The sequence below is a fragment of the Corvus moneduloides genome, chromosome 5, assembly GCF_009650955.1.
Source record: "Corvus moneduloides isolate bCorMon1 chromosome 5, bCorMon1.pri, whole genome shotgun sequence".
NCBI classification, from domain to species: Eukaryota; Metazoa; Chordata; class Aves; order Passeriformes; family Corvidae; genus Corvus; species Corvus moneduloides.
Window position 1 is genome coordinate 26,092,460 of NC_045480.1, and position 26,578 is coordinate 26,119,037.

Sequence of the window (26,578 nt, forward strand, 5' to 3'; positions counted from 1 at the left end):
GTGCTTCCTTATTGCAAATCTGTATGTTTTCCACATATGCAGAGTGTCCAGTTCGTCATATTCCTAAAAAAATGCCAAAGACAAGTTTTTCCAGGCCACATGCATACCAATAGTCTCAGTTCAATGAGACACACCAGTCATCCAAGAGGAAATATATATGCCCTCTTATACTACTATCAGTTGTATACATCAGACAGAGAAGTTTATAGTCTGAGAAGATAACTTACACACCAAGGGTAAGCTGACATCTCCCATGTATCAAGGCACAAGGAGAAGAAACCTGGGCAAGTTTCAGCTCTTGGAACTTCTCAGGCCTGGGTAGTGTAACTCTCTGATGCTCTGATGCATGCTGCTGATGTCTCTTTTAGGAGAGCCTCTCTAGCAACCTCTGAGAGCATGGTCACAGGAGACTGCAAATGCAGCATTTTTCATAGTCTTTAGATAGATGGATTTGTAAACTATGTGAGACAGTGTGATCAAATGGCTATATTGGAAGCATAAATCTACTTCCAGTTTTGTTCATACTATATTTGTGTAAATCAAGAACCTGGAAAGTAAATCTGGTGTGGTAAACTTAGTATTTTGAGGTTTATTAGCAGATACCAGGTGTTTCAAACTTGTTCTCAGGTTTGTTGATGAACCTTTTTACAAACAACAGACCATATAGCTTAAGGCTAGCTATTTTTTAGTAAAATGAGAGCTAATATTTAGCAGGTTTTTAAAGGCCTAACAGTTATCCAGTTAAATCACCCATATATCTTCAATGCTGTATTTGTTAGTTTTAATATCTCCTGGTCAAGGGACAGAAAGAAAAAGTTGCACAGATTTTATTGGTAAGGATTTAGTTCAAATATGTCTAACCCATTTCCTGTTATTTTCTTCCATCAGAAAACGCCTTTGGAGTCCAATTAAAAAATAATCTCAATTTCCATTTTATTAGTCCTGAACTGTTCTGTAAGAAATATTTCCATACCTGAATAAATGTTTCTGAAGAAATACTCCTGACAAATTTCTAGTCAGACTTTTTTCATATAGAAAGAGGGGAGAGAAAAGATTGCCAGCTTATTTCCTAGGAAATATTGCATTGACCCCAGCTGGCCTAATTTCAAATACAATTTGCTACTGGCTTACTTGTCTTGTTACAAGGTCTCCAATTGTTGAGTCTTTCAGTGAAAGAAGTAAATGAAAAAGCTATAAAACTAGCACTTTTATTTTTTTGGTAGGATTCTAGAAAGATACAGAAATAGTTCATTTTTTAAAATTATTTCTTTACGTGAGACTAATAATTCTGCTCTTAATATAATTTGATAACACAGGGTATACATTAACCCACCTACAGAGAGTTACTAAAGCACATAAGGATTCCAAGGTACCTCTCTGGGATATTAGGTAGAGTTAAGCCTAAAGTGGCACAAGACCTGTACCAGCCAGATTTTTGAAAGACCTAAGGGAAAAATTTCAGCTTTTCACCATCTACCTTTGGATGCAAGGAAGAACAATTCCCACTGAAACACTTCAAGATGAGCCAAAAGAGTTCAGCAGCTAAAACCTGCTTTAAGTAAAAGGCTAAAAAAAAAAAAAAAAAAAAAGACTACTCTAAGGATTAATTTAATTCAAATTCTGGAAAGTTTTAAAATACATGCTATCATCCAAGTGTCCAAGTGTGGGCACCAAATGCATCTTAAGACTGCTACAGATTTTTGTGTTACCTGGGAGCCCCCTGCTGGGATTCTGTTGTGAGAAAACAAGGGTTTTGTTTTGAAGCTGTGTCACAGATGTTTCAGTAATATTTAATTATGCTATATATGGTATATTAATGCAACCTTATTTAATTTCTCATAAGCAAATCACTAGAAAGGAGAACTCTGCATAGCAGATGCATGCTTAGTATTACTTTAAATACTCAAAATACTTTGAAATATTCCTTATTGTGGGAATTCATGACAATGATTCAAATGGACAGCCTATCTGCTGTCTGGAGGGATCCAAACTGATGGATGATCTGTGTGGTTATCATTAAAGAAGACATAAACAGAATTGGGTTTATTCATTTTGACTAACACATGTACCAAAAAAAAAAAAAGGCAAGCCCAAAAACTCAGACATTTCAAGACCACATGGTGACACATGTTCCAAAGAAAATTGTTGTCTTTCATGAAAGAATATTATTTTCATTGCACCACTTAATTTAAGTGAAAAAATATAGAGAAGTTTTCAGGCACACAAGCTCCTCTTTAGGTCTAACCAAACCAACAGGTTTCAGGCTAAGTACATGTTAGAACGATTCTTGTAACTCACAGATCATCAGTATTTTCTTTCCTAAAAAACTCATCTGAAATATTTCAACCCATTCTGTGGTCACTACCTCCTCCGTTCTGTCAGGTATGGCCATTCAGAGCTCTGTGCGATTGAACTGCCTGGGTTATAAACTGCAGCCTCTTCCACAAGTATTTTGTACCCATATAATTTCACTCTTCTGGTTGTGAATGATACAGACATAAAGCTTAGTTTCCAGATTAGTCTTTGAGGATATTTTGTAGGTCTCCCTATAAGCTGGAAATGTTTTCTCAATGGCGATGGAAGTTTCTGGTTTTTGTGAGCATTGAGGTGATGGCTGTTTGATATATATGTATGAGCTTTCACTCACTAGTCATCTTTTATTCCATTTTTAATTCATTTTTTCTGTTATTTCCTAATGGCAAAATGTCAGTCTTATGTTTAAGATGCCAGTGAAAATATCAAAGCATTTTCTTGAAAAAAATCAAAGGCCTGCATGCTCACAAGATTATAAGTAAATCTGCCTGAACACTGCACAGCACTATTCAAGACTTTCTGCTTTCATGGGGAATAACTCAATCTTCTGCTATACTCAGTCACCTGTAGGAAATTTTATCAGTATAAGCAAATTATTTGCTAAATTGAAGAGCTGTTAGCATACTCAAAGAGACAGTCCTGGCCATAGCAAGAGATCAAAGGGAAAAACTTATCGCAGTTCTTTTCCCTATGCCAGGTATGCACTTAGTTTGTGTAAAGGTAACAAGAAGTAAAATGTGTATGTAAATATTTTCCCTTCCAAAGCAACTTTAAATTAAATGCAGGAAGCATGTATGAAACCAGTAGAAAATGCAATGTATGAACTTGAAAATGTAACATTTCCAAACCTGTTTTTAAACCCTTCTCCTCTAAAGGTTTCAAATCCATCCTTCGATACAAACATAAGGAAACATTGAAGGGAAAGAAATCATTCTGTGAAACCACTGGACACTAACCCTTAGCAATAATATGGTGTTTAGCTACTAGACATGAGAATGATAGCAAAAATTTATACAGGATGGAAAGGAGAAGGTTGAAAGTTACAAAACCCTGCAGGTTGACACGTCTTTCCTACTTTTCTACATTTTTATTAGTTTATCTTGATGAAAGAATGCCTATGTAATTTATTATGACTTACATCATCAAAACAGTTCAGGGACAAACTTCTGAACTATGAAATTCAACAGAAAATGTGACACAGTAGTCAAGTAGCAATGCCTTACTGTATTTCCCTCTTGTCCTGTGAGGGAAAAAACCAAAAACAAAAACAAAAACATAAACAAAACCCACAACCAAAAAAAACCCAAGTAAAATTACCCAACTACCTCTTGGGACTCAAGAAGCCATGCAACACAGAAAAGTTATGATGAAACAACACAAAGTGAGAATTAAACACCATAAACAACCTGTTCTTATCTGAAAATCCTCCTATTCAGAAAACATAAGCAGAAGAGTTTGTTTTATAAGCTTCAGTCTAAATTCAGTATTTTAACATTATGGTAAAAAGCATCTGTGTCATCTAAGGAGGTTTTTACTTGTTCGGTCCTCGTGAACATTGCATAAATAAAGGCAAGGTAGCATTAGAAAGAGTCTACTGTACTGTGCTCCTAAAGCTAAAGATAAAAAAACCCAGCACAACAGCAGATACTGACGGTGAGGAATTACACGTCAACTGCTTATAGAATCAAATGCAGACATGTTCCTAGGAGAGAACAAAAGCCTGCAGAGTCTGAGCCTGCAGAATATTAAAGATCACAGAATCACAGAATATTCAGAGTTGGAAGGGACCCACAATGATCACCGAAGTCCAGCTCCTGGCCCTGCACAGGACAGCCCCAAGAGTCACACCATGTTCCTGAGAGCACTGTCCAAATGCTTCTTGAACTCTTGTCAGGCTTGGTGCTCTGAGGTTACTCAAGACAAGACAAAAAAGATGAAAAGAAGGTCTGATACAGGTTAACACCAAAGCCTGAGCCAGGAAACTCTCAAAAATACATTATTATCTGTCCTGATACTTAAGGAGTTCAGGAAAACAAGCCTTGTCCTCATTCTACTCATGGCTTTGGTACATAAAACATGCTCATTTTCTCTCTTTCTTTAATCAAGGCTTTGATCCTCTCAGCTGCAAGAGCCAATAGAAGAGCCATCCCCACATTTCTCACTTCTCACCATTCCGTGCAACCTTCCCCAATGTGCTCGCACCAGCATTCAAACACAGCTAACCTTCACGATTTTAGTGAAAAATCCAAGTGTTCTTTAGCCAGCCTTTCTCTGACAGTACTCTAAAAACAGCTCTAATTAATGCGTGAAAAATTAATGTGTGAAAAAGTACCAAGAGATTCCATTCATACCTTTTCTTGGATTTCACATATTAAAACCTGCCAGCCGTGTAAGTTGCTAAGTATTAAAAGGTATGACTGTACTGTGTAACAAGGCACAGAGTGGGCTACCTGAACTAATTTAAGTACTTAGCTGGACCACTTGCTCTCCTACTTTAACAGACCCACCTTTCTGGCTGTCCTGTATTCATCCATTTGAAAAATGTTCTGTCACAAGAAGAAATTAGAATGCCTAGTAGATTCTGAGTAGAACCAGGATATCCTTTCATGAAACTTTTAAAACCAATGTACATGTTTTGAAATTGAAATTTAAAAAAAAGAAAAGCAGAAAAAAGCAGACAGACAAAATAAGCATCTTCCAAGATATCATGGGGAAAGCATTTAAACATGTATATTATCTATAGAACATATACATTTCTCTATATTGTGAAATATATATTTTAATTCCCAAACAATATGTATTTAATTCCTGAAATCACACTGTTTATAACAAGTCTGCGTGCTCTGTTTTTGAGGGATGTTCAGGTTGCAGAGGATTAGTGACAGATGTTCTGCATTCAACATGCTACTCAACTATGTATCAGTCTGCTGGATCGCTGGTGCACCCAGCACTCAATGAATATAAAAGAGCACCAAGTATCATTGTGTAAAAAAGAAATTATATTTTTGATATAAAGAATATCCGAAATCAAATAAACCAGTATAAAGCATCAACATTGGAGTAAGTTATTCTTGCCTCTCTAAATATAAATAAAGTTAAATGAATAAATAAGCATGTTCTACTCTAGCACCACTTACAATTTTTATATCTTTTTCTTCCCTGTAAGACCTTTTTGGTATACAGAGCTGCTATCCACCTTGTAAAACAGCTACCACTACTGAAAGACAAAAACAGTGAAAATATTCCCCCCTTCAAAACATCCAGTTAGAAAATGTTCACCCCCTACCCATTCAAAGTTACCAATACTGCTTTAGTTAACAGTCATTTTAGGGTAAAAATATCTCATTGGCACAAATAATGATTTTCTTTTCGAAGTTGTGAGCAACTCAGATGAAATGAAATCTGCATATGACTCATCAGTGTTGGCAGTCAGGAGAAACTGAATGCTCTAAGTACAAATGAGCAACTCACTTTCTGGGGCTCACTCTCTTCTCTATCTTATGCAGGCCCAGCTGAAGAACTGGGTTAAAAGGACAAGCTCATCTAAATAATTCACACAGAGAAGCCCACATATGTGTGTATATATTTACGTGGCTCCTAAGCGATGCTGTGCTGGTTTAAGAAGGTCTCTCCCAGACCCCTCCAAGTTAACCATGACCATTTCCCTACTAGACATTACAGCTCTCTAATGGATGCTAATGAAGGTTGATTTGGTGAACACTTCCTAATCTATTTCAGTCACTTGAAATAGCTACCACCTTACCCACTTTAACTTGCAATCGACAAAAACAGATTCACAAAGACAATTCAAGGTGTTGTCTCATCAGTAACTCTGCTGGTAGACAGTAGTGGATTTTAGTTTCCATGGAAGGAGGAAATGAGAGGATGGGAGTCTCTTCATGTAGTGAGTGCTGCTGCATCTGGGAAAGGAAATATATCTGCTTAACAAGGACAGAGAATTTTTTTCAGCCAGCAAAAGAAGTACTGAGAAAATAAAAAGGAGATGTACTTGTTGTCCAGAAAGGAGTAAACAACAATAGGGAAAAGTGCTGTGTAAGCCACTGGACAGTATTTTCCAAAGGCAAAGCAGTACACACCATCCATAAATCAATCCATGCTTCAAATTAGAGTGTGACGTCTCAGAAAAACATGGTTCCCCAAAAAATTCCTATTTATTGATTTGCCCTACTACTCCCAAGACAAACGTTGATCAGGCTGTGAAAGAAATTCATGAGGCAGTACTTGCAATAGTATGAATGATGACTCAAAGGTCCTTCACTTTCCACTGTATCTGAACTCCTGTTTTCTAATTAAAATGAATGTCAGGGTACAATTTTTTATTTCTATACTGTTTAACTGACTCAATAGAACAATTCACAGTGAAAGATATGGCATAAGAACAACAAAAAAGCTGTACTAAAGTAACAGAAATGCCCCACTGTCCCAGGTTTATTTCAATGTTATAGTTAATTTATGCTCATTCAAAAAGTTCTGAGGATTAATAATATGTTACAACTAGAAATATCTTTGAAGTAATACATACTTTAAACTGATTCACACAATCAGGCTTGGGACAAATACAATGAAAACTCATTACAATCCATTGACAGGGCATGGTCATCAATCAGTTTTCTACACAAAAATCACATAATCATTCCTCTGAAGTCAAAGGTGTGCAAAAAAAGCAATCTAATATCTTTGTTCACACTTTATACTGCCTGCAGAATCAATATTTTGGCAAGACCTAAAATTCTCTAACTGAAGTCCTAGTGCAAGATTTTCATTTCACTTTCAGTTCTCCAAAGGAATTAAGTCACCACACGTGGTGGATTAACTGCAGCAGCTCAGCTCCTTCAGATGCACACAAGTTTCCTCTGTTATATGTATCCAGACATAATTGCACTGCCTGCTTTGTTGGCTGGAATTGTTAGTTTTCATATTCAGCTACCTATCTGGAACAACTGAGGCGTACTTACTGTCTGGACAGGATGGGAGAACATGGGTAAATAGTGAATATCAAAGACCTGAGGAAAACCCTCAGAAATCAATCACACGTTGTATTAAGAATTGCCTGAGGGTCTGCAAAGGCTTGATAATCTAGGAACTCTCTAAGTGACAAAAGCATATTTTAATGAGTATTAGGTCTTAGTCAGTTACAAACAAAGCAGTGTCATACCATAAAATGCCATTTACTGCTTCTAATGCACTCTTTCCTAGCTGATACATGTCATTTATAGATTTCATAGGTGAGCTCATTGTAAAAAAGCATAGCCATATAAATAACTACAGATTCAAGTCGAAGCCCTTTTTCCTTTGCCTCAGGGTTCTTTCTGCTTCTTACTTTTCTTTCTCTTCTCTACAGGACCCCTATAGAAAATGCTGCCTTCCCCTTCCCTGTCTGGTGTGCTCTCCTAGGAGCAAGGAGTGTAGTTTCAAGTGATATTCAACATAAAGCCCTAAAAATCTTGAGTCAAAATTTTCTGCAATTCATTAGTTACTAATTTTCTTTTCTGTATAGCTAAAAAATGAAGCAGGGCTCACCTACCATCAGCAAAAGTCCTAGCAGTTCACGTCTCAAACAGATGCTTAGCCTGATCAGGCATCTGTTTCCACAAAAAAAGCCCAAAACAAAACAAACAAACAAACAAAAAACCCCCAAAAAACCAAAACCAAACAAAGAAAAAAGATAACCAAAACCAACCAACCAACCAAAAAAACCGCAGGAATATGTCTGGTCCCTGTTTTGACCAAGCACATCTTGAAGCCTTCCAAACTAGGCTGCGTGTTGAGGATGTTGCCTAGTTTCTGCTTCTGCCAAAGAAGGGGGGACAACTGAACATATTCATGTCTTTCTTTCACACACAATAAGTATGTTGGTGTCTAATTTTGTTTTATTTTGAAGTAAAAAACAACAACTCAAAACGTGAAGATACCAAATGACACTAGCATCACTGCTGCCATCTAGCGGACCTCTGTTCTCTGCTGAGCAGGGTGTTCCGGTCAGTGGATATTATCTGCACCTGTCTTTCACTTTGTCACTTTTAGAAGGTTTGCATAGAGACATTGAAAGAGTTACAGATTTATCACCTTTATTTTTTTTTTAATTCAAACCAGATTGAAAACCATTTACCTGACTTTTTTTTTCTCTTGGACCTTCCTTTATGCTAAGCACTTCTGGCTCACTCTTTTTCTTTTTATCTTGCAACATACTTGCACTGTCAGACTAAATTACTATTTGCAGTAAATTTCAGCTCCAACTCTAAGGCACTTTTTATTGAAGTATCTTGTTTGCCATGCTATGGTTATAGTCCTCTTGGGATTTATATTATAAAATTTATTTTCATGGGTTTATAGCTGTGCAGTAAAAATTCTCATTGCACTGAAATTTGGCTTACAAGCATCAATACAGAGGGGTTTTTTTAATATTTATAAGGTTACTCTGTAAAATTTTAGTGATTTTTTAAATTATTATTTCTTGATATTTACAAGCATCTTTATTCTTCCACCGTTCATCTTTACTCTACTCTGAATTAATTCTGATGCACTACATCAGAACAGAATAAAGGTCTTACCTTATCTTTAAAAAGTACATATCTGCCTCAAGATTTTGATTTTAGAAGGTTCTAATTCAGTCAGAGCAACATGTTTTCTCCCAGACCTTTTCTCTCGCCACCTCTCTTGTCATCTCCTCCACGTATGAGCTCTCCCTTTCCCATTGCCTCCTATGGCCACCGCTACGCTGGAGCTTCAGACTCTCCCCTCGGGAAAAGCAGAAGCCAGCAAGTCAGTTTGTCTGCATTCCGGGTAATTTCCTCACCCCATCCCTACTTTGTGATTGTACCATGTAACTATTTAACTGTGTAACTATGTAGCTATTCTCTGAGGCAGAGTCCTGGCAGCTGAAAGTCAGACTATTCATCAAGAGTTTAAGCAAAATAATGATGATTAATTTACTGACAATTACTATGAGTACCAAGGTAAATCTGCCAAGGCGACTGAAATGTGATGTCCCCTTCTTCAAAATATTTTCATGCACACCGCACTCTAATTGAAAATTATATAACCTTTGAGACACTCCTACTTTGCACTGACTGTAGAAGTCAGTGTTTTCTGTGAAAAAAAAAAATATAGAAAAAAGAAAAGTGATCTACGGCTCCAGGGGCACACCTTTTTAAACAACTGCCAGGCGGGACATAAAATACAAAAGTATAGTGTTCCCATAAGCATTAAGCGACACCTGTTTAACACACCTGATAACATCTATTTGCATTCAGAAGAGAGGTTAAAGGTGAGAATGATACCATTAGCTTATATCCCATCAGAGTAAGGGACAGAGAATTCTGCCTGAGGACATCACTTGCTGCAGGCAGTTCTTAGGCTGCTGTATTGTCCTATGGATCACAACACCATTATTGCAAAGTGCTGCATCTGAATGCCTTCATCACAAAACCCACAAACTTCAAGTGCCACAAGAGATTGCTGAACCTGGAATACTTAAAGGAAGATCAGCAGTGACCTTTTCCAGAAAATAACCCTTCATCATTCAAACAAACAAAGGAACAAAACAACAACAAAAAAACAGCAAAGGAAGTAAATACAACGGGGGGGGGGGGGGGGGGGGGGAGAGAATAAACAGCAAATGGATAACAGATTTCAAATTCACAGTCAGTTCAGTCTAGCAGAAGAGCATTTGACCATTGCATAGCTTTGTAGGCACAAAACAGATGTGATAAAGTAATGCCTGGGTTATGTTAAAGAATACTAATTGAAGCAACCTCAATACTAATTGAAGTGACCTCAACAGCAAGACTGGGCACGTGCTTATTCCAATCAACACACCCTGCATCAGACCCTGTAACTGTTTGGGCATATAAAGACACAGTCACTGTGCTCAGTGGCTTGCCCCTGCCCGAGACTGAATGTATACCACAGGATTAGGCTCTGCTGCTGAGATAGACAGGGAACATTGTTTAAGAATAGAGTTTTGACTCTTCCAGGACTTCTGTCTGAGACAAAGCTCAGGCAGCTTACCAGCAATGAGCTGACCATGGCAATTCACTGGTGGTGAATATTCCCACTGACATGGGAATAACGTGACAAAATTCACTGTGTGGGAGCACTGCCTTCATCTGTTCTTCACCATCATTACTCTCTTCAGAGATGGTGCCATTTAAACCATCTTTAGGGCCCAACAGTGAGCCCAGCTGGTGAACTGATTCAAGAACAATCAATTCAGGCAAATTCTGCCTCATTTGTCTTGACAGCTGTTAAATTGGTATGACCAGGGGGAAATAGGAACGGGATAAGGAGTGTCTCAAGGGACCTACAGGACAACACAGCAGCCCAGACAGACAACTCAGTAGCTTTTGGGGAGAAGAACATATGTGAGTGGAAAGAGCAATAGGAACAGTCATGTTTTCATCAAGTTGTTCTTTTTTTTAACATTCTTATTTCAAGCCAATGCAGTTGATTGATTTGACACCCTGCAGATTAACTTTTCATGCCTGTCTTTTGCTTGAAAACAGACATTTGTATTTACACCTCAGAGAAAACCAAATATTCCTCCTCTACATTTGACAAGTCTATTCACTCTCAGGAGTGTTACTAGCTACACAAGGATAGACAAACTCAGAATGACTCCTCCAGGTCTCAGCACAGGTCCATGACCATTACTGGGCTACAGCACTAGTCAGTGCTACTATTAATTATTTCTTCTTCTAGTTTTTTTCAATAGTTTGCTGTGGGTTTGTTTGTTTGGTTTTTTTGCGGCGGAGTGTGGGGGGTTGTTGCTGACCACTGCAGCTCTTTTTATCTTAAAAGCAATGTTTCAGCCCTTGAAAGACATTGCAAAATTTCACCATGTGTCCTTTTCTGGCTGCAGCATACTAGCTCAAGACCTTGATACCCGAGGCAACCAACATTATTGCTGAGCTGCTCGCATTTCATTCAAGGTTTGATGTTGGCAACTAAAAGGACAGACTGGGAGGAAAGAAACTTGATGTCAGGGGTGGAGGAGGCTATATAGCATTGCAGGCCAGTGGGAACTGTAGCCAGAACATGCAGGCTATCCCTGAGACACCTTTCCCCACTGCCACTGTCCTCAAGCAGTGGAAGAGATGGCTTCTGGAGACACACTTGGTTATTGCATTGAAGGAAGGTCGGCCAGTGCATGACCAGAGGCACAGTAGGTTATGGTGACCAGTCACTGTAGTACCACTGGCTGGCTGGGCACTTCTGCCTAAAATAATCACAATAAAGTTCTAATAAAGTCTTGTGAGAAATAATTGACCTAATATTTATCTGCAGTGTGTTATATCCACATCCCTCTGCTTAATCCAAAATATACATAGCATCTTTATTTACACACATACATAAACATATGCATACATATATATATAGATATATATACATTGTTTTCAGAAAGGCACACCACAGGATTTCCATATTTTAAAAGCATTTTCACCTCTTTTTGAATTTTAATCAATTTTTTTTTCTCAACAAAAAACAAAGATGGAGAGGCAAATCAAGCAAACACTGACAAGTTCAGGGTATTGATAAAATACAACAGACAGTCCATAGTCTGACCCATTTTTCCTTGCCCCATCTTTGTGCAACTTAAGTAGAACAGGTTGCTTTACCCAATATTATAAAGGTTGTTGGGCCCCCCCCCTACTAGACCTTGTTCTCAGCTGTGTACAGCTTTACCTCTTTGAGCTGTGTATTTCTCTTTACACATCTTCCTCAAGGTCCTTTTTATTTTGTCATGATTATTCAACTCTATGATTTCTCTGAGCAAGATTAAAAGGAAGTGTGTGTTGTACTTGCTAACCTAAATCCATACAAAAGCTTTCCTTATAAACTTGAGTGTTATCTCAAAGTATGCAGTCTACAGCAGTGACCTAGCAGTTGACAACTCGTCACCCTGGAGTCACAAATATATGTCCTACTGGTAAAATTAGCTAAACTATAATAGTTTTCTAATTAAAAAAAAACAAAAATTCCACATGATCATGTACTCATATCTAAAACTCATGACCCAATATTGCAAATTTTGGCTTAGGACCCAATATTGCTCAGGACCCAATATTGCAAATTTTCTCTACGCTTCTAATGAGATCTGTGAAAGCATTATTATTTAATCACCTTTTGGCCCTTGCCAATTTTACTAGTACTCATAACTTCTTTTTTTAAAGAATTTAATAGACTTTAATGGAACTTGACCACACAAGCAACACACAGACTGCTGAACACAGATCTCCCAAGAGCACACTACATTATATAAAATACCCAATACCAAACCAGTAATGCTGATGCTCAATGTACACCCTGCAAGTAGGCTGTTCCAGGCACTAGAAGTTGGGCATGTTTTCAGGTGCAGAGATGACATTTCTCCCAGGGTCAAACACTCAGGCTGTGCTTGGAAATTTATGGTATCAGCAGGTATCTTAACTGTAAACCTTTTACTAATGGCCTGGACAGAGAAGAAATTTGAAGAATAAATGTACATTTTTTTCTGCCTTCCTTTATTCCTTGAATAACTCTCCTTACAAAACATCCCACTAAATCTTCAACATCAAGATTCTTCCAGGTTTCAGAAAAATTAGAACAATTACACCAGGGATACGGATCTGGGTTCTGATGTTGCTAGGGGACTAGGCTCCCTGATACCACTGAAGTTAAATTAACACTGATTTAATAAAAGCAATTTTATACCTGGAATATGAAAGTCTACTTCCAGCATGTACTAGAGCCCTAGCACTACAGTGGTTAAGAGAAGCATGGTTATTCTTTATTTGATTTGAAGTTTTTATTTAGCTTTTAAGGAAAAAAAATTAGTCCATCCCGGTTCATATCTTCATGTACATTTATAATTTATGCTCTGTTGACTGACAGAAAAAGAACAAACATATTAAAATTTGATACCTGCCCTCCAAATGAAGGAAACATTGCACAATAGAATTTGCATTGTTTAGCTCTGATCATCTTCACATCTAGTTGTTATTGGTGACTTAAATATTGTGTTTATTTCTTGTCCAAGAATTAAGGATCCGCTTTTTGAGCATGTTGAGGAAATTATCTAAGTACGGAACTATAAATCCAATTCCTGTATTCCTTCTGAACTTACTTTAACTGCTCATTGATGATTTAACTCAAAATATTAAGCTTTCCTATTTGTTCCTACAAAACCTGCTGCTCTGCAGGGAAATCTCTGACAGTACTACTTAAGGAAGTCAGTTTTGCAAATAATGGGCATCAGTGGGTTTTTTTTCATAGAATTTTATTTTTAGCAAAAAATATCTTGACTATACAGTAAGAATATGATATTCGGAGAGTAAGGCATCAAAGTAAAAGCTAAGCCATGGATCAAATAACTTGAACCCCAAGCCAAAATTTTAAAAAAATAAATCAGTTAATTTTGCTTTTATGCAAATACTATTTAGCTTGCTTGTTGGCAGTTCAGACTTCATTCCATCTCAGAATGTCTGAGTACTGACATGAGTGAAATTAAGTAGCATAATGATATACCTCCACCTAACTGCTTGTCTTCTTTGCATAATGCCATTTTTAGCATTTTTATCCAAATGAACCTAAAGAATGTAAGGAGAGTAGAATAAAATACACTGTACAAACAAAAGAAGTTAACCCCAACACCTGAACTTAAAATGTATTTTAAGAATGGAAAGTCTGGTAGAAACATATCCTACTTTGAGATATAAATAGTTCTGCTTCAAGTATAGGATTAATCCTCCACTTAAACATTTACAGAGCCTCCTGATATTCTGCCACTGCCACAAACTGCTTGTGCCAAGGAACTTACAGGTCTAATCCTCTTGAACACAGATTTATTGCAGCTTTGCCCTATCTTCAGAGTATTGCATTTCCCTTCCTGCCATTACACCCATGTATTCTGCATTTGAATGTCTTTATTTTTAAGCTTCTGGTGCATGTGCAAGCCATCAGTTACTCTCTCCACCCAGAGAGAGTGCAATCACTAGCAGGTCTGGGATTTTATTCTATTTATAATAAAATATTTGGTTTTTTTTTTTCATTAAGACAGCAATTACTATGATTACATCTGGGTTTAATTTATCTGCTTAAATAAGTTTTGTGGTTATCCAGAGCATAATGCCATTAGCAATTTTACACAGCTGAGCTCTATCAAGAGTGAGAAACATGCTTGAAAGGCAGATTTATGAACTACAGGTAATGAGGGTTGCTAAATCCTGAAGCACTCCTGCAATTACAAGTAGCTATTTTCAAGGAAGCCTAAGATTCCCAATAAATTTTAAGCACCTCCAGCTTTAGGAGGGACCATATTGTGTTGGCAGGCTGGTGGAGAAGACAATACAGTTGTCAGAATTACCATGTCAGGAAAAAAAATTACATAGAATATTTAATTTCAGATATAAACAATCACATTATTTACTACTGCACTATCAATTTGCATTGATGATATAAAGAATAGCTAATTGCTGTTGCTAATGTAACTTACATAAAATATGCAAAACTGCAGAAGTCAGTAGTACAGATACCCTGCCATAAGGAATAATTGGCCACTCAAACTGATTATCACAAATGGGTGGTTAAGATTACTCAAAAAATCGCTGTCAAATATATTAGCAAAAGCAGGTTTAATATAAATTTGTGGAAGTACAGCTTCACAAAGTGCTCTGGAAAGGTTTACTCTGTTACTTTCTACATAGATGAAGCATACTAATGAAAATCAGATTAGAATCAGTTTAGAATGATATACACAGAGACCAGGCAGACAAAAGTGTAAGGGTGCAGAAGAGGGTGCATGATTCCTGTTGAGCCATGAGGTTCAGAGAGAGCCTTCTTGCTTGCTAAACTTCTGAGAGTCTAGGACTACAATGTCAGTCCCATACAGTTTAGTCTAAAGGATTTAGCAGCATTTAATAACTAATTTAACATAACTAATTTTCTATCTATAAAAGGATTCAGTAGAATTTATTACAGCTACAACAGCGCCTTAATTGTAGATCCAAGATGTCAACATTCATGCTATACTTGCTATAGTGTATTTCAGTCACTTCACACACTCAAACATGTACAGACACAATGGCTGTGTCTATATAAATTTGCAAAGATATACCTGTTAAAAATTACCCTCAAATCCAATGAAATACTAATGTTAGATGCCTTGTTATTTCTCTGTGGGTGAGGCTAGAGCCTTGAGGAGGGAGTGGGGGTGTCAATGCAGGTCCCACCTTGAGTTTTCAGTGATGGTTCCGCAAATATAGGAAAGCTCTGAGAGGTGTCCCTGTAAGAGAGGAGTGCATCCACTGCAGTCCAGAAGAGCTCAAAGGGCCTCTCTTAGAACAGATGCTTAGAGGGTCACAAAATGCGTGGCTTTAGTCATGAATTTCTATCCCGGCTGTAATCCAAGCTGGTAATTACTGGAGTTCTTAAAAGGGTCAGTAACAATGGTACTGTTCCATTCAGGCTACAATTCAGGTAAATAATGTTCCAAGACTGTCAGAGGATGACTGATTATCTCTTGTTCCCCTCCTTGGGGAGGCAACAGAAGTCCCTGGTACAGACAGTGCCATGCCCACCTTAGCCATGCAAGAATTTCTGGCACGGTCAAGGTAAGCTTCGCCACTCAACTCATTGCTCAAAAGCCAAGGCTAGTGGGAGTTCCTGAGATCACAGAGCAGCCTGAGTAGGTGGCAGGGGGAGTGTTACCACAGTGGTTTAGAAAACGCTCCGGTTGATAGGGGTGAGCTGTATTACCATAAAGGCCAGTTTATTAATTGGGAACAAAACATTTCCCTATGAAACCTTCATTAAAAAGCATTTAACTGTGACTAATGTTAGTGTATCATTATGTGTGATCTTAAGCATTATTAAGCAGGTGTCTGACAAAGGAGTACTGCATGTCTTCTCAATGCCTCTCAGTAAGGTATAGTGGGTACATGGCTAATCTAAAGGAGGTCCTACCACTGATGAAGACCTTCTCTACGGCAAACGAATTTTTATCAGAAATGCCTGTTCAGACACATGCATTTCTGTTTAATGTGACAAAATCAGCCTGAAGAAAAGTATAAATGTATCACTTTCATGGTATTTTACACAGTTTTCCAGAGTAGTTTCATGGACTGGTTCTCATTACAGCCCTTGCTAGAAGTTCCTTATACTAGATATGACAGATGGATTTTGTAGACTTAGGAAATTTTGAAGCATGTCACAGTAATGAAGCATGTGGCATTTTTTCCCCTTTTAAATTCTGTCAGTTCAGTGACAGCAAGGATTATCCCCCCAATAGAGCATGTAAGTGTGCTTGACTTTCAGCACATCAAAAGTAAAATCTCCAGATGTGTTCCTCTGGTATTCATTAACATGGAACTGGAACAACAAGACCAAATCCAGATCAAGAAAAGAGGTCATCTGCCTTTCTCTGGTAGAAGTCATTGGAGAGAGAAGGAGAGAGACACCAGTAAAATTACAAGCTAAGTTTGCTTCAACAACTTCAACTTCAAAAGTTTTATAAGCATTTAAGAACCCATCTATCACCAATAAATAAATAAAGCAAATGAAGGTGATAACTCACTTTTGTGAGTTTGAAAAGACTGATCTAATTGTCTTTCTCAAAGGGACCTTTAAAAGAAGCTAAAATTTGACCCCTATCCTCATGAAGTCATTTAACCTTCCTCCCACACAGTCACAGGCTTATCAGCAAGTATTTTCTCAGATGCTCTTGTGATTTATGGTCTAACAAAAGGAGAGGAACTGCCTTGTAAAAGGTGTTAGGCTATGGAGAATACTTTTAGGGACCAAATATCAACTCATGTGCCCTCTAGGAGAAGTAAGGATCTGAAACACCCAGCCGGCAATCTTAGTTACTCTCAATGTTCATGAAGTAGCCACCGTACGATGTTATATTTCACTAGTGTTTGATTGCCTCATGCCATTTTTAAGAGGTGATGTGCAATTATCATAGCTAATGATAAACTGATTATGAAACCATAAAAATAATGGATAAGGTATTACCAGGTATTCCACAGCATGGATGAAAATGCACACACCTATCAGACAAAATTAAAACAGCAGTAACTGACAACGAAGTGGAAAAAGAAAGATATCAGCAGTATGAGTTATAAATAAAACAATTGGCTAAACCATTTGAAGATGTCTGAATTAACAACATTAAAAATAAGATGTCCAAGTAGAAATCTCACTGAATGTTCTTCAAAACACTGTACACTTTTACACATAAACTTTTGAGTCAAAATCCTTCTCCACAATATTCAGCATATGGTCTTACGCTTTATGGTGTAACCATTATACTGTGCGGCATAAATTAATCATGTTTAAAAGCTGTATGAAGACTGCGTGCCAGGAATCCATGTGCATACCATTCTGTATTTAAACAAACAGAAAGCCCATTATAGAAAATCTTGCCGTCTCAGACAAGTAAAATGTGGTTTCAAGTCTCATTATTCTTTTCACCCTCCTCTTACAGGATCACAACAACAGCTGCCTGCATGATGGATCTACGCAGATATCCTCTGGATGAACAAAACTGCACACTAGAAATTGAAAGTTGTAAGTTACTGGAGGGAAGGGGTTGGCCAAATGACAGCTGAGAATTGAATTATATTCTCAGGTTAGGCAAAACAGGAACAAGTTGTTCAAATACTGTGTATTCTGTGAGCTTGCACACTGAACAGACTAAATGTATTTCTGTAATACTTAAGCCAAAATGTGTTTCATTCACAATATTGGTTGATCCAAGCTTATAAGATGTCTTTCAAAATCTCTTGTCAAGGAAGGGAGGAGAGCATTTTTTGAAGATTAATTCAGAGGACAGCAATCAAGCACTGTCCATCTTCAGTGCCTAATCACTGCTGAACCTGGATTAATTACTTCATCTCAGCACATTCATCTCTAACATGAGGATTGACATCCATCCCACGTGGCGGGGGCGGGACTGATCAATTGCTGTTACCAAATCTTTTGGAAGTTATAAAAAGAAACAACTTGATCCTTCAGCACCAAGGTTAATGAGAGTTTTGTTATCATCTTCCATGAGCATGGGTACAAGGTGTGCACTTACAAATTTTTGTTATTAACACCATCTCTATATATTTTATGATGGTGGCTTTTAGAGAAGTGCCTGTGAAGGTTTTTGGAAAGAATCTTTATTATGCTGGCCGTGTAGCTTCCCTTTCCAGTGTTTCCCATCATGCTGCTGATCTCCCCAGTCACTTTCTGCTAGTTCAAAACTTGGTCCAAGTGTCATAGTGCTGGGGTTCCTCCCCCCTGGCATGGGGTCCAGGGGGAGGGGGACCCTGGGGGGGAGACATGGGGTTTCCCTGCTCCCTGGTAAATCCCGTTCCCCATTGGTTGTTTGGTGTTCCCGTGATTGCAACAGTTCTTCGGCAGTCCCCCGGCCATGTGGCTGGAGAATAAACATCTCTGAAACTTCTATCAGGAATCAGTCCCTATTCTTTTCCACAGGCCTCGCTGTCTTATACATGTACCAGTAATCCCCGCTGCAACATCATAGTCCACCACTTTACAGGACCTAAGAAGTTGCTTGTTAAGATGCATGGTTGTCATCCCATACTTGGGCTTTGCAGTCCCCTGCCTTTTTTTGGCACAACACAGTTTTCTTGATGTTGCTTGCTGCTGCTTGGCTCATCTTCTGGCTTGAACTTACTAAGGCATGTAATGGATGCTTTTGGAGAATGAGTCATATCTTGATTTTCAAAATAAAGTGCATAATGCTTCTCTTCAGTCACTTTGCTACCTGATTAGCAGAGGAAATGGATATAAATACAATACCACTGCATCTGAAATGGTTGACGATACTGACATTGCCTTCATATTGAACTCATACCTTAGTCTATTTGTTGGGAGGTAGTTGATTTGTAGTCCCCAGCTCAGTCATGACTGAAGATGATGAAAGTACATTAGCATTTATCAGCTAGCAGCCCAAATAATGAAACTATTTACTGGCTTAATGGAACATTTTACTGGTTTATACCTCTTTTTCACAAGCTTTCACATAAATGAAGCTTTGTAGGGATAAATGATCAGTGAGAATGGAGTTAGTACTACTACTGAGACCTCACCAAGAATCAAAATTAGCATCAGATGGAATAAGTAATTAAAATGCTAACACAATCAGGGATGAGAGAATACCATGACACTTATGTGGCCAGTCACACGTGCCCAAAAGAAAATTGCTTTTCAGACCTTTTGAACACTTGTATAAATAATTCATATCTCCAGAGATACATATGTTGATACATTAAGACTTGTTGAGCTGATCACAATTTGCAACAGGTCAAAATTGGAGAGTGAATTACTTCTCATGAGTATTTAGGTCAGTTCTACTAACAACTGAATTATTTTCCAAAAGCACAGATGTGCTTACCTGCAACTGGAAGCCCACAGGGAGCTGATGTGTCAGTGGTGTCTGACAATTCTCCACCTAAAATGTACCTTCTATTCTACCACAGTTCTTCTCATCTGCATGTCTAAAACTCTTGAAAATTACTGATCATACTTGGAAGAACAGAGTTCTGAAGAGTACTCTGCATTTAGTAGTACCCACTAACCCCCTTGAAATAATGAGGGGGAAAAATGGAAAAGGGTGAATACAGAGGTGATAACCATGACCACGGCTTCTCTGCTCATGCCATGTATATTAGGCATGTGGCATTTGCTTCCATGACAGAACCAATTTATAAGACTCCCACCCTCAAGATCTCCTTCCAGCTCCTGCATCACCCATCAGCTATTGTGCTTCTCTTCTGTTTTTATTGTGCCAGTATACAAATGTTCACAAAGCTAGGATGAAAATAAAACTGCTAGCATTTTTTTGGTTAAAAAAATATCCCTTTGATAGAAAGCCTTATCCACATCAATTTTGGGACAGACAGGAATTAAATAAATCCCAGGACAGAACTGTTGCCTAAATAAAAGGGAAGGTGGTGCTGTAATCACTAAGCTAGTCTGTAAATCACTAAGCAAGTCTGTGCAATAGCAAGCAGCATTTCTCACCACTAGACAGATACTGTGAGTATGTGCACTGTCAAACAATTTTCAAAGCACTGGGAAGTGGTTTTGTTTATTTTTTTTACTGTGCACTGTTATATGGTTTAACCCATGTGGCATCAGCTTCCAGAGCAGTACTGTTGTATGTGAGAGCTGCAGGATTTCCTTCATTCCTAAACGTTGGCAGGCAGGTGGCTTCCCAGCAAGTCCCAGGGTGCTTCCCAATTTCTAAAATAAGCAAGCTAGAGACACATTTTCCCCTCCAAAAGCTGAGTGCTTCCCAGTGCATCCACAACAGCTGTGCAGCAGTGCCACAGAGCACCAATGCTGAAGCACACACAACCTGGATGTCTTTTGAGTTCCCATGTGTTTTCAAGGGTGACTTACTCCTGCTGCAGAAGGAGCATGTTCCAGAGGAACAGGAAGTCCCACAGATTAATTTATCAAAGAATAGATGAACATCACACTTCTTGTGAGCAGGAAGCCATTTCACCTCATAGGGATGCTGTGGTAATTAGCCAAAGACCATCCCTGAAAATCTAAAGTGATAAGAATTGTTCCTTAATAACACTTAACAGTGAGTAATTTCAGGCATTGCAAATAGCAGCTTAACAGCTGTGTGACACAGGAATGGAAAAGAGCACAAGGAATCAAACACTGCACTATTATCAAACCTCTCCAGCAGCACAGCAAAGGCATGGATAATGCATGCCTATATTGAGCCAGCAGATTATTTTCATTTAAAAAATTGCATTTCCAGCTTTCCTGAAGCTATCTTACAGGCCTGCAGAAGCTGTGTATGCATGGCTGACAATGAGAGAAATGTATACATTTAGGAGGAGAGCATTTTGGCTGCACATGTTCCTTCACATGCATTTTTCACAGCTTTACCCAACCCGTTCACCTTATTCCAAATTCTGCAGTGGAAGATGGGGAGACCATATCAGACATTTTACACCTGTTCCAGTGTCTAATACCATGATGGCCACTGGAAACTTCTGTGTACAGAATCAAGGGATTTTATAACTGGAACTGCTTCATCAGCGGAGCTGGGATCTGTAACAATCCATTTCTCACAGATTAGCATATACTGGGAAAGAGGAGACTTAATACTTGGCTGGAGGTTACACAGACTGCTTGGCACTCTCACATGGGCTCTGATGGATGTCAGCTTGGCAATTTAAGATGTTAAATCCCCCAGCTGCTAGTTCTGCTGTATCAGGTAGCCTTTGGCAAGGGCTACAACTGCTACGGCGGTTCTGAACCCGGTGCCTTGGCACAAGTCCACTGTCCCTGGCAGCAGCCACAACAGGCTGTGGAGTGGCATGGGTGCAGACACACTGATAAAGGAGAAAGCAGAAGGAGGATGCAAACAACCAGGGACAGTAGCATCAAAATGCTACAATTATATCACCCATAAATTGTCTGTCAGAGACTTCTGACTGCATAAAGCTGCCCCACTCTAGCACTCTTCTTTACAAGTACAAGAGCTGACCTCACTGCACTGCCTGGAGGGTAAGACAGAATACTGTTATTACTCTAATACTCTTTGTCCCTCTGAGGCTGCCAGTTTCACAGTAACAGCAGGATCTTGTGGACTAAGTTTGCACCTGGCTTTCACTCATCTGAAAAAAATTTGTGCCGACAGCATCACTCTGACAATAAATTAAATCCCCATTTGGGGTTTTACTTACAGCATCTCACAAACTTCAGTGAAATGTGTTTCACTGTCACAGGAGCGGGAGTTCCCAGCCGTGCTCCAGTTTGGCAAAATTATTTACTTATTGGCAAGCTACTATATGTTTTACAACAGGTCTGAGCTGATTATCAAAACTGTCCCTTTGGACTCAAAAATCTGTGTCTCTATGACAACAGTTAATGCTGCAGCATGATTCAGGGATCAACACAGCAACACTGAACCATGCATTAGCCTTGTCAGCAGCACCCTTAGAAACCAGTTGTATGGGTGAACTGAACAAGCCCTCAGAAACCTGAACAGAGATTCTTAGGGAAAAGAGGAAGATTTATTCAGCTGGATACAGTACAAAAAATGGCAATTCTGTTTCGATTCCAGTTTTTATGGCTGTCCCTTCTTCATATAGAAATAGATCTAACACTAAATATCTGTAATGCTTCTATGAAAGTGCAGCCAACTTAGAGTGATATTACAATAAATCAATAAAATACTCCACTTGAACCTCTACATAGTTTGTCACCAGAAAAAAAACAACTGAGTTCATACCTAAACATTCCTTATCACCTTTGTTGGCACAGAGCTATCTGACAGAATGAGATTTGAACAGATTTAACACAGCTCTCTGCTTGAGACAAGATTGCATTGATCCAGGGTATGACTGCATTTGAGCTACCAAGGATGTAAGAACCTACATCTCAAACAAATAGGGATATTTTTTTAGAGATGAAAAACCTGTCTTAAATCCAAGCTTTCCCATACAGCTTTTCCTTTGCCTGTCTGCAGGCACAAGATATCTAGCAATTTATTCATGCCTGGCAATAAAAATTCACTAATGAATATTGCTGTTCTGGTACCTGAGGCAGCAAGAGCTTTGAGCTGGATCCACTTATGTATTTTCCCTAAAGTATCCAAAACCACTAAAAGGGCATCTGGTCTCATCCTGCTTCTCACCAAGCATATCAAATTACTTCTACAGAAAGCGTAAGTTCTCCCTTCTCAAAGGAGCTTGTTGCTCAGAGTATTCTAAAAGCTGGTTGCAAGGCTCCTTCCCAATAAAAAAAAGTCTGGAAGGATGATGAACCCAGTGCCTTTTTAAGAGCTTCCACGTCCGATGTTCTTAAAGAGTGCAGCCCTCCATACCAGTTGCTTAGGTTTTGCCATATCTGTAAATGAAGAGCTTCTCTCACTCACCCTCCTGCCAGACTGCCCCTGCTCTCACATGAGACCTGTCAGCCATTAACCTGTTCTCTGGAATGTGTTGCTTCCCATGGGCCCTGTAAACCCTGGGTAAAAAAGCCCTCATTTTCTCCACTTTGACTTGTCTCTGGTTGTTACAGCATAGCACTGGGAATAAAAACTCTCTTCTGCTTCTGGCCAATTCCTTTAACTGTTCTAAAATACATACTCAGCTTTAAATTCCTTTCAAACTTGGTGGACAAATAAGAGAGAGAGAGAGGTTCAAAAACTCAGATCATTCAAACAGTGCATCTTTCTGCATACTATCTGAATGAAAAGTCAGAAGGGTTCCTGCCTGCCCATCTTCACTTAATATGCCAGGTATAAGTGATAGGATGTTCTTAGCATGTCATCCCATTCACAGCATTCACAATTCACCAGTGTGCAGGTGGTTCTCCATCCATGCCTGCTGTACTCCCATTGCTGCCTGCACTATGACATGCACAAAACACCTTGCTTCACACAGACTCTGCCCCTGGATCAAATGCCATATTCAAGCTCCCACAAAGCCTAACAAAAGAATAGGCAACAGCAGGACACAGAATAGCACACTTTATCATAGCACACTCATAAAACAAACAAGACGGTACCATACGAAACACCCCAGCAAGAGCAGGAATGGAGATCAGCACAAAAGGCTGCCAAGGTTATCCCATATACTGCCCACTGGGATAGCAGAGTGACTGCTCTCTGGGCCAAGACATTTTGCAATTTGAAAGTCACTTTATGATTTCTTGAGGCACACAGATAACAGATCCTAGGTTATTCCATATACCCTATGCAGAATACACACACTGAGCTCGTATCATTGCAAATACACTCTCAGAAGGATCGCCCATGGAGACTCTGCACACACACAGCAATCTGTAGATCCACATTAACTTCTGACATGCCATTCTTCCGAGCTGCAAAGAACATGCTGGCAGCAAAACAAGAGAGGTTTTAAAGTTACAGCATGAACATCCATAGCAGCAGATTTAAACATCACAGGAACAGAAAGACTAGCACAGAGCTGTGAAGCTGAGCAAGTTGTTTTTTAGATACTCTGAGAGGCAGATTCACAAGTAGCTTGTTGATATTGAAACTGAGAAATTAGCCAAGTAGGACTGCATGTTTCCTTTTTTTCACATCAAAATTTAAAATGTATTTTTGGCTCAGTTTGTGTCATTCCTTACCACTCATCTTTTAAGTCAGCCACTGAGCTAAAATAATTCATTCTTCACAGCACACTGGTGTTAAGCCACAGTGACTGCTCTGTTTCCACACTTTGGAAATATTTCTTTCCCCAGCAGACTATAAATCAGTTATGTTACTTTCACAATGTATTTTTACACTGCACACAAATTTACAAGTTACTCAGATGCTGATAGTTTAGTCTATATGAGCTTCCCTTTTTATTTTCAAAAAGATGTATAGCTTGTCTTTATATGGATGCAGAGATTTTAATAGCAAATATTTGACATTCAACAATTCCAGTATATGAGCACATGAAATTAGCAAAGCCTGGTATATCTTAAGCACTTTTCTATTGCACACAGAGGAATGCAGAGTTATTTTCACCAACTGCTCTTCTCATTTAGTGTCATCTCAGTAACCTGAGAGGTACCAATAGGTGACCCAGGGTATCCCCTGGTGACCACAGAGGACTGGAAAGCTGGAGCTGAGTCACTTCCCAGCACAGCCTCATCAAGTCTCAGTCTTCAGCCACTGAGACCCCTCAGGCCAGGGGAGCAGCAAAAGAAAAAGCTTAGGTTGCTTTAAAAAAAAATTAGGATTCATGTAGAGGAGGGGCTGACTTGTCCAGAAGCAGCTGTGCTCTTAGATGAGTCTGTATTTCTGCAGTCAGAGCTGAAGGAAAAATAATCTTTCCACCTGGTAATATAACAATCTTGGAAGAGCTGGTATACTGTGATTTGAGACAATACAGTTGTCCTAGAATATTACAGCCATAAGTATAGTTTATATATTTTGTTGTCTTCTGCCAAGGTGTAAATTGTTGTATAAAAGCAAAAAAACCCAGAACAAACTGGAAGATTCTGGTACTCATGGATTTGCTTCAATTTGTGAAAATGAAGCCTTGCCCCCAATGCATCTATATTTACAGGTATTATAAATCTTGAGAAATTATCTTCTGAGTGCCCATCCTGTCTCTGCCATGATCTATATCTATGGCTTCTTGACACTGCAGTAATACAAATAACAAAACACAATGCCTCAAATCTCCTAAAGGGGGCCAGCAAGAGAGCTGGAGATGAACTCTTTACATGGGCATGTAGTGACAGAACAAGTGGTAATGGCTTCAAATTGAAAGAGAGCAGGTTTAGATTAGATATTAGGAACAAATTCTTTACTGGGAGAGTGGTGAGGCACTGGAACAGGTTGCCCAGAGATGTTGTGGATGCCCCATCCCTGGAAGCATTCAAGGCCAGGCTGGATGGGGCTCTGAGCAACCTGGTCTAGTGAAAGGTTTCCCTGCCCATGACAGGAGGGTTAGAACTGAGTTCCTTCCAACTCAAACCTTTCTATGCTTCTGTGATTCTGTTTCTCTGTGACCACTAAATTACCTATGGAGAGTTCTTCCTGAGGGAAAAAACCCTGCTATTTAAACTTCTACCATTTCTAATCAAAAACACACAGACCATGACTGCCTTACTTGTATTCATATTTAGGGTCAAAGCAACAGAACCTGTAATTTAAATATTTCGCACACTTACTCTGGCCAGGAATATGTGTCAACAAGATTAGGCAGACAGGAAACCATTCAGAATCTCTTGATTTTAAGACCTGGGACCTTCTGCCTCCATGGAGCACCTGCCCCTCCATTAGACCTTACATTAGTCCATTAATCAGTGTGTGCTGCATGTCTGCTTCCCTCCACACAAAACTGCAGATACTAAGCAGAGGTTGTACATTAACCACCCAAAAAGCCTGTTCCTTGACTTTAGCCTATGCTTTTAGCCACAGAAACCCCCTACTCTTAAGAAAAAATGGCAATCATAGCAGTACCTCAGACGCCTTGTTATCTCCTTGGTGCAGGACTGCACTCCTCTCTGAACTCAGCCTGTTTTTGCCCAAGGGAACATGGTATTTTTCAGGCAAGAAATTTTTCTCAGCACAATACATGAATTCAGTAATGTGTAATTTTTTTGGCAAAATATGCACACAGAAAATGTAGAGTACATGTACAATGCATGTGCATTGCCAAATTCCTCTGAATTACTCTTAATTTTGTCAGAATGAAAATTTTAATGTAGCTCAGTGTAACTTTAAATCTTTCTACAACTGTTCATGAATTGAAAATTCAGC

At 38.8% G+C, this 26,578-nt stretch overlaps 1 protein-coding gene and 1 long non-coding RNA gene across 10 annotated transcripts in view; one reads left to right on the forward strand and one right to left on the reverse strand.

Moving 5' to 3' along the window:
* The window catches only part of GABRB1 (gamma-aminobutyric acid type A receptor subunit beta1), a 128,759-nt gene that overhangs the window by 80,453 nt on the left and 21,728 nt on the right, over positions 1-26,578 (forward strand). For all 9 annotated transcript variants that reach the window (XR_004240106.1, XR_004240107.1, XM_032108834.1 and 6 more), the window contains one exon: positions 17,798-17,880. Coding sequence is in view for 7 of the 9 variants with exons in the window: in XM_032108834.1 (XP_031964725.1) it covers positions 17,798-17,880 (83 nt within the window). In the remaining 2 variants the exon portion in view is untranslated. The remainder of the gene's footprint in view (positions 1-17,797; positions 17,881-26,578) is intronic.
* LOC116443929 overlaps positions 1-26,578 on the reverse strand; it is a 55,328-nt gene that overhangs the window by 16,004 nt on the left and 12,746 nt on the right. The gene's annotated exons all lie outside the window — the stretch shown is intronic.